The 9766-nt window shown below is 37.3% G+C and overlaps 1 protein-coding gene across 1 annotated transcript; it reads left to right on the forward strand.

Annotated features, from left to right (window-relative positions):
• The first annotated feature begins 630 nt into the window (after nucleotides 1–630).
• SELENOP (selenoprotein P) lies at nucleotides 631–9698 on the forward strand. Its single transcript, XM_013961087.2, is given in 5 exon segments — nucleotides 631–719; nucleotides 2161–2364; nucleotides 4178–4390; nucleotides 6093–6210; nucleotides 7931–9698. Coding segments are annotated over 4 exon segments (933 nt in total). The 5' UTR covers nucleotides 631–719; nucleotides 2161–2173; the 3' UTR covers nucleotides 8342–9698.
• Nucleotides 9699–9766: the final 68 nt, after the last annotated feature.

Consider the following 9766-nt stretch of genomic DNA (forward strand, 5'->3'; position numbering starts at 1 on the left):
GTGATGACGGGGGTAAGAAAACCTAGTAGAATAGTATAAAGAGTTAAATGGTTGTTGCCAGTTGGTAGAGCTTCATGGCTTTCATGTAGCTACATTGATTTAAATAGCTGGAAATCTGGACTTTAACCTTCAACATAAGCTGACAAACTGGCAGGCTCTCCCAAAAGTTTTAAAGCCAGCTGACATAATCAGGAACAGCTGTGCAAAAGGAGTTTCGCTCTGCACATGCTCCCGGACAGGGTATGCCATTCTCTTCTCCAGGCAAATATCAGAGAAAGGAGAAAGAAACTGCTAGCTCAGCATGTTTATAAATACAGAAGAACCTTCCCCCTCGCGCTGTGGTTACCACCGTGTTCAGACAAGAATGACAGTTTGGCCCACCCCCCTCCTCTGGCTGTACCACTACCTCCAGCTTACTGGGGTGACTGGCAAACTGCATAGCCCAATATTCTAAGTCATTATATCAAAAATATCTTGCCACGCTGCATGATAAATGGTTGCCAGTTGGAATTAGTTAACCAAGAAACATTTTGGCTGCTTTCGCTAACGGGGTTTGCTTCGCTTGCAAGGTCGTTTCCAATGAGCTCCCTGAACTTTGAACTGTATCTGCAAAGTGAGATAAACAAGAGCCGTATAAATACCACAGCCCTTCTCCCCGCGCTGTTTTCTTCTGCAGCGCACAGCCAAACAGAGCCGCCAAGGAGAGGGGGGAGGAAAGGGTAAGTAAGTGTGGTGTTCTTGCTGTGAAAGAGCTTCACGACTTAAGATTTGGCAGACTGTGCTTGTTTCTTTGGCTGTAAAGACAGACTGTGGAAATTTCCATTGGAAACCAAGTAAAAAGTTGCGATGCTGAGGGAAGTGCAACTCCGAACATAACTCTCATGCTGTTCGCAGAGCCAGACAGCTGTTGCTGGCCTTTGTCCGTCAGTGCTGCAGAAGGCTATAAAAGTATGGAAGAATCTCAGCGTGGCTTAGGCACTTTGTGCCTTTGCAATGGAGGAAGGGCAGGCAGTTTTCCAGGGGTACAGAAAGAGTAAAAAAATGGCCCTACAGATACCAGTTGGGCCATAATTTCATCCTCAAAGTACTGTACCTAAAATGCTTTTGGTAGAACTGCAGGAAAGAAACATTAGGGAAAGCAGGATTTTACAAATTAGGTTGGATTTGTAGCAGCTGGCTCTTGCTTTAAAAGATCAGTAATTAACATGTTTTATTTTATTGGAATATGACAAGATTGATGAAAAACATATTATTTATCAGAACTTAGTGTTTCCAAAATATTCTGTGTTTACTGCCAGAATCTGATGTGAATGGTGGAACTGTAGAATCCCACAACCTAGGGCAGGTTGGAGAGCAGTTTTTAAGTTTCATTTCTCAATAATAGGCATTTTCTGAACATACTAAGCCAAAATTATTATGTAATTGGAATAAAAGGATAATTACAGAATTTTTTGTATTTTTTGATTCTCATAAACATCAAAAGGACTCAGTGTGGGCAGAAGATTTTGTAAAATCTGGGAAATCCTGAAACTGAGTTTTGATTTCCTGTTTTTGCAGAATTGTATCTAGTGTCTGCATTCTTAAGAGATTTTTCTGAATGGCACCAAAATGCTACAAACTGGCTTGTAAAAATCTTTGTCTTTTTTTTTTTTCTTGCCAGGTTATATAACATTTTCTATGTACCAAAACATACTGTTGGTGTAGCTACTTTAAAGTCAGTGGAATTGTGCTGCACTGGACTGGAATCAGCCTAGAATCTGGACTGGACTGGTCTAGATTGTTACTGGTGTAAACTGTCTCAGCACCACTGACTTAAAAGCACAAGAAATGAGGTCACTTTAAAAACACTGAAATGTTAAAAACTGAAATATTACAAAAAGCAAGGAACAACCTAGTTTTTTTAGTTGCATTAAAAGAAAATCCCCTTATTTTGTACTTCTTCAGCTGTTTACACATAACAAAAATTTAATTTATTTATTATAGGGAAACTCCATTGAAAAATCTAAGAAATATGACCAAGCAGTAAACGTATTGCTCAAATGTATCCTTACTGTATATTTAAACTGAATGGATCCAATATCCTGCTGTGTTTTGTTATGGGAATTTCAGCATCTAAACTTTCCTTAAGCATTGATCTCTCTTTATTTTCTCTCTTTTCAGATAAAGCCCAGCCATGTGGGCAGGGCTGGGGCTAGTTCTGAGTCTCTGCCTCCTCCCAGGAGGAGGGGCAGAGATCCAGAACTGCAAAGAGCCCCCAGAATGGCATATTGGGGAGGAGAATCCAATGCTGGACTCTAGGGGGTCAGTGACAGTGGTAGCTCTCCTCCAAGCTAGCTGATACTTGTGCCTGCTGCAGGCCTCCAGGTAAGCATAAATCTCTTTCCCAGTTTTTGTCACTGAAAACATGACTGGTCAATTTTTAAGCCATGTGAGGATAACGTACGCATCCAGCTGCAGATAAACTCAATGAACTATAGCTTCCTCAAATGCCAACGTACCTGCTAGAACGTGTGACCTGGCCCTGGTGACCAGGTTAATTACCAGCGGGAACATTTTGTGCCAGTGGTTCAGATTCTTCAGCTGTTGGCTTAGGACTCACTGACAGATTATCTTTTCCAGATTGTAGTTACTATGTAAAAATACTATCAACTTGATATTAATGAAAACCAAAACACACAAAAGTCCAACAGAAACAGTTCCTCAAGAGCTATACTTCAGGTAACAATAGATTATTAATGTAGCAAAGATGCTGAAGCCAGGAAACATCATAATTCTCTGACATGAACAGAAACTTCTGAAACAGAGATCCTTACATTTTACTAATGCTTCATATAAACACATACCTTAAATCACATAATCTTTATATAAGATCTGTAGGGGAAAAGGCAAATCAAATACGCATTTTTAATGTACTTTCCTAGCCCCTGTTCAAAGAAGAAAACTCCAGAAGATATGGTAAAGAGTGGCCTTGCAGAAAATATATGAGGCGTTCAAGGGAACTATTAGTGAGATATTTTTATAAAAGACCTGAGACATTGGTGCTCACAGCCTTTATCTTGGATTCATATAGTGGTTGTAAATTAACTTTGGTTTAAAAATTGATAGTGCTGGTTATACAGCTTGATTTTGATCAGTGTAATGAGATCTTAGTACCCTCCTCCCCCCACAGGATGCATAACTTTATAATAGTCCTTGCAAGTTTTTCCAGAACTGGATTTTGAAAAACTGGTGGTAAATCTCTGTCTCCTTCCAAGTCAAAAGTGGGTTTTGTGGTTGGTCTTCAAGGTAGTTGGATTTGATTCCATGCATTTTAGAAAGACTTGAAAGAATCTTTCAAATTCAAGATCATTAAGAAATTTTAGTTTTTCTGAAACTGAAAAAATAAGTTTTCTAGAGCCATTCAGTAGGAAAGAATGACCCTGATACAAATGAAATGAGTGAAAAGCATTATACAGTAAGAAAGCAGCTTTCTGTATTACATAGCAAAGAAAAAGATTTTGTGATGTACATACTCTAGTATTAGGGAACATTAATAACAGCTGGCTCATGCATAAATTCCATAGCCATCCTTTTGTTCCAGTGGCCATAATATCCCTTTTCTGGTTATTATGGAAAATAGCCATGTCAAGAAGAGTGGGAGAATTATCAGCCTTTTAACTGCAGGTCTGCTTTCTTGGTTATCCACTTCCCTGCTGTATTCACTCTGTGCATACTTTTACCAGTTATATGACCCAAAACTGAACATTTAAGTAAAGACATCAGATAAACTGTTAGAAATATGGGGAGAGAAAAAATGAAATAAAAATATCACCAATATCAGTCTGAAAACAAATGTGTCTGCTTTATTTAATACTGTATTCTACTTAAAAGGACAGGAACCATGACATGTCACTGCACTGCTAGCTATTGTATGATCTGATTCAGTGACGATGTAGTTGATGGTGACAGCAAACAGCAAGAATCTGTTTTAATAGTTTTAGACTTGCATCCATTAAAACTTGGAGGAAACAACTTTAATGAAAGCAGGATGGAACTTACTAGCTTTTGATGAATAAGGCAAATCATTGATCTCTGGAAGCCTGCATATATTCAAAAATAACATTTTTATATTGCAAAGGAAAAGAATCTTATGATTCCCTGTTGATTGATGATCTTCTTTCTTTACATTCTCTGTTAGACTGGAGGACCTGCGAGTGAAGTTAGAGAATGAAGGACTGGTCAATATTTCATATGTGGTTGTCAACCATCAGGGAACTCAGTCACACAGGAAATTTCACCTACTGAAAGAAAGTGTTTCAGACTATATCACTGTCTACCAGCAGGACGAACAGCAAGCTGATGTCTGGACTACCTTAAATGGAAACAAAGATGATTTTTTCATCTATGACAGGTCTGTGTATAAAAATGGGAAAATATTTGCATGTACTTACAATAGTGCTTTGTAATTCACTATAATTCATCAATTTGCAAATAACCTAATTACCGCACAACATAGACATGATAATCAGCTTCTGAGTTGCACTGTGTAAAGAACTTCCACTTTTACAGGAAGAAGGAAGCTACAAAACAAAAGTCTGCTTTTGTTTAGATAAGTTTGGGATGAATACATTTTCTTTTTAGTTACTATGGATTTATATTAATAAAACTGAGAGTAGAATTTGATAGTGTGATTCTTACACTGTTTTTATTCTTTGAAAACTTCATGACATGGATGCATGTGAAAACAGAATCAAGCCAGAAAAGCTACCTAAGTTTTCAGGAAAACATTTTAACCAGAACTGGTTGAAAATGTCATGTAACATTCCTGTCTCCATATAGAAAAAACAGTTTTTAGGTGAGACTTAAAACTTTGAAGAAAACCTAGCTTTTTGATCATAAGATTCTGGGACGTTATCTTTTGGGACAACTAGTAACAATTGCTTAATTGAAGTCCTAATTTTTCAGGTTTGATGGAAATTATTTTATAAGCAAGTCCTACATTTCTAACATGTCCATCTTAATTATTATTATATTACTGTAAAGAACATTCTCAGTTCATACTGAAGCATAATTAAGTTTCATAAAGAATTAGAAAAAATTTTTTTTCTTCTACTATGAAGAAATTGCACAAATTAGATAAATTAGGCTTGTGGGCTGCAGCTAACACTTCAATGATCTTTAGAGTGGGAATGGATATTTCTGCAGCAAATATGCCTGAGTATGTGGGAGGAAAGTTGTTGTCACATGATAGATGAATGGAACAAGGCTGTATGTAGCCCACGAAGGGACCTCAAAGCTGACAACTAGCCCACAAAATTTAAAAGGTTGAACCAATCTGTGACATTGACATATAGGGTGTCACTACCAGCTGGTTTGGCTGCGATCCATTATAGTTCAAGGAATATATGTCCTTACTGTGTCTTTACTGGCAATGAAGTTTGTGCCAGTTGCTGGTCCTTGACACGCACTGCACCCATGTAGAGAGCTATGGCTGGAGAACCTTGTTGTCCACATTGCAAGTAGGGTACTTAACGTGGTGCCTGGTGTACAACTGCCGCCTTTGTTCAGCTGCTCTGAGTGCACCAGTGGTGTACTCCACTGCACACCCGAACACTCCAGAACAGACACAGGGCAAAGATGCACCATTGAAATCCCCTCATGCACATTAGATCGCTAATAAATATGCATCGCAATGCACACTCCCAAACAAGAAACGTGTTATGCTGCATTAAAATATTCCTTGCATTAATGCAGCAACCATACTGCTATTTGTACCACTATGCAAACAACAGTCCTCATTAGCAGAATAGCTATGTAAAGAGTGTACCTTTGGTAGTCTAAATGCTGCTAAATGGGAGGCTTCTGTCAAGAGAATTACGTCAGTAAGAAATCAGGCCTCACCCTATTGACTGATGTAGTTGAGCAGGCAGAAGTGTGTAATGCAGATACTGATTTTTACTGCTTTTTACTCCTTGGACAGAAACAGTCTCTGTAAGACTGTAATAGTATGGGAGGATTAAGGTGAATAAAATAAGATATGATGAGAAGAAAAGAGATTTAATTATACATATATGTGCATGTATACGTAACTACGAAGTTCTTTCTCTCCTTAGATGCGGCCGTCTAGTGTATCATCTGGGTCTGCCCTACTCCTTCCTGTCTTTCCAATACGTAGAAGAATCTATAAAGATTGCATACTGTGAAAACAAGTGTGGAAATTGCTCTTATACGGTATTTTCTTATTTCATTCTGTACACACTAGGAAGGGAAAGTGGACTTGACTAGTATTTAAAAAGAATTACTTCAATGTGATTAATCCCAAAATACATGACTTAGAATCTAACATTTCATGCCTCTTCCTAGAGAATTTTTAAGTATTTTTCAAAATGAAGCAGATCTAATTTAGAATCAACTGATTATTTAGAACAGACTGATTATCTAAATTCCTGCCCTTGATAGAAATGTGAATAATTTTCAGAAATCTAAGTCCAATCTTGGATGCTATTCAGTTTCTGGAGTTACATACACTTAGCGACCATTTAGTATTCCAGACTTGGGGGCCAGGTAGGTACTTAAACAACTAGTATAGTTGTAGAAGACCTGGGAGTCAAATCTGAGCTGGTTTGAGTTACTATTCTTTTTAGTTTATATTTAAACACAATATTCAATACTTGCTTTAAAAAAGTGGTAATACAAGATGACAAAGTATTGTTTCCATTATATAAAAAAAGGGCAGCTCTTTTAAAAATATAACTAAACATCAGGACTACTTTGAAGGTTATCAGAAAATGTACATACCTAGTTGTGAAAGTTCAGCCAGAAGCACCATGGTTTCAGTTTCCATCATACGGTTTTCCAGCTGAACGTAGGCCACAGGCGGGTCAAATGTGGGATCCTAGCATAAAAAAACTTTTTATTAGAAATTATTTGAATTTTAATTCCCCAAGAGTTTACATTAGGAGCCCTGCGCAGTTATCAGTAATGCCATAAAACAAGGTACCTTTTGAGAGTCCTACCTTTCTTCAGTGAAGTAGCACTTGCAGAAAGAAACTTCTGAGACAGTCTTAAAGGGGATGATTCAGAGGAATTCAGATGTCAAACACCGTATATGATATTTAGAAAGAATTTCAGAGTGCCTGTGTGCCTATTTCACATTCAGTCTGTAGTGCTTATACAGGTACTCATAGTTGAAATCATCTAGCTTGATTAATCACATTCACTTTCCCCACGTTTTTTTCCTTTACAGCTCAATTACTGTGCTTCCCTTGAATTAAGAACCTATGACATGCAGTAGCTGGATAAGAGAAGAATTTCCTTCTCAAATTTGGTGTCCTTCATGTTTTTGAAATAATATTTAGTATGTAAAGTAAAATATTTTATCTAGTTTTACTGAAAAATCTCCAAAACCCCATCTCTCATCAATATGGCCTTGTTTTCATAGCTACTCCACCAACATACTTCAAGTGCCTGAAGAGCACAACTAGGAAAAAAGCAGCAGTTAAGCCCAATAACCTGCGGTATACAAAAGCTCGAGCCTCACAGACAAATCTTGGAGGCAGATCTTTCTTCTTAGTTTTCCTTTTTCCTGCAAGACCCTTCACAAGGTGCTGAAGATTCCCTGCTTGGCACCAATTTGTTCTGCTTTCCCCCTACCCACATACTTTTGGAGTGGACTTAAAGAGCTCCAAAAGACAGAACTTTTTTGCATCATCCTTGTATTTTCTTGATCTTGTTGGAAGCCGAAAAGCTAATTGAAATATTTTCTGTAAGGAAGTATAGGCTGTTGTCTACCTTTCATATTATAGCATCAGTCTTTCAAAAATATTTATAAAAATAATTTAAAATAATCCATTGCTTAGATTTCAGGTACTGCCAAAATATCAAAAAGATGATAAAATTTACAACTAGTTTAATTAGGTACAATGCCTTATTTGAACTTTTTATTTTCTAGGAACCTGATATTGATGATATATGTGAAAACATCACTAAAAAGGCAGATGAAAAGCTAGCAGAGGTAGAACCAAAACCAACTGGCCAACAGTCACATCAACACCACCTGCACAGACACAGACACCATCACCGTGGGGGGAATCATCATTCTGAAAACGCAAACCAGCAAGCTCCTGCTGAAACTCCAAGACGACGTCCTTCTCAGAGCGGTTGGCATCATAGAGTTTTTGGCCGTAACAGACATGATCAGAGAGGTAGTCAAGAACAGGCAGAAACTCTTCCTCAGGGAGAAGGTGCAGAATTTCTTACACAAGATAAAAAGCTATGAAAAAAGGGAAAAACCAACTGTAAAAACCAGTTAACTTGAAACTGGCAGAAAGCATCAGACTCAACTTCTAGTAGCTGATGCTGACATTGTCGACACCTTTTGTTTGAAGAGCTAGGGAATTCTGTCACTTGACAGTGTCACGGAGCACTTCCGAATTCTTGCAGGTGACATGGCCAGCTGTTAGCAGAGGACGTTACTGAATCTTGACAGTGACGTCTGCTCTCAGCTGCCTGACAGTCATCAGCAGCAAGAGCAAGTGAAGCTACCGACACCTGACAGTGACAGGAAAAGGCAGGAAACTGAGCCTGAGAAACAAACTAAACATAAAACACTGTCTAAATTCATTTAATTGTAAGAGTGGAAAAATTAACAGATCGAGTGTTTTTATTGCCCCACAATAAAAAAAATTATCTTACAACAGGTGACAGGAGTGTGGAGTTAATATGTAAATACTGCAAACAACTGGAGTTTTACAGCAGAGTTCTTGGACGTACACAAAACCTGTCAAGTCCCATCAATGAAAAACTTCGTATTTTAAAGCAATTTAATGACCCATAGTTTGTTTTTCAGTTGTAGTTGAAAGGTGTCTGCATTCTTGAATAATTTGTCCTTCTTGTTTTTCTTCTAACATTCTGCTTGCATTTGTGAGGACAGGAGCATAAACTATGACCTAGGGGCTTCTGTTTGATGCTAGCAAACAAGAATAGAAGATGACCAAAAAAGATATTTTATTCATACTTTATTATTAAGAAAGAACATGGAATATATTCAAAAGTTTTTTTTCTAACCTATGGATACAAATTGGGTACAATAAAAGCTTATTCCTAAGCAACATACCAAAATACCTTTTTATCTTAAATGTAAGCAGTAATTGCATTATTTTAAATTAACAGTTTTATATGTTTATCTTCTATTGCTATATACTGTATCAGGGTCCAATAATACACACTGCTGCAGCTTGTAAAAATCTCACTAAATGAATAGGATTGTGCCTAAAATGAGAAGCAGTGTTAACAGCTCTTGATGCAGATCAGTATCTGTACCAAAAAAGTGGTGGGGTAGGGACCATATTCAGTCTTGATGTAACGTTTATCTTTGTTTATAACAGTGCTGAATTTGATGATCTGTATTGATTAGTAATGCAATATACCACTGAAATTTGTATAACTTCTGTTGTAACTTAGCATTCTTTAACTTTGATTAACCAAGTTGAAGTGAAAATAAAGTTGTTTGAAAGATTCTTGGATAAAGAAGAGAACGTTCAAGAAAGGAAAACCACTTTGAGAGCATACACCATAATTAATGATGGTTTGACAGGGAAATTGTTACTCCTACAAAACCTGAAGCTTCTTATGGAGGATAGCAAGAAAGTAATACTGAACAGAATGTACGTTTAAGGAATATTTGACAAGAGAGTTTTTCAATAAAAATAGATTCAGTACTTCTTTGTATTTGCTTTTACTTTTGAAGTGCACAGTTTGAGATACACTATTTCTAGTTCTCACTGTA

This window comes from Apteryx mantelli, chromosome Z (assembly GCF_036417845.1).
Source record: "Apteryx mantelli isolate bAptMan1 chromosome Z, bAptMan1.hap1, whole genome shotgun sequence".
Taxonomy (NCBI): Eukaryota; Metazoa; Chordata; class Aves; order Apterygiformes; family Apterygidae; genus Apteryx; species Apteryx mantelli.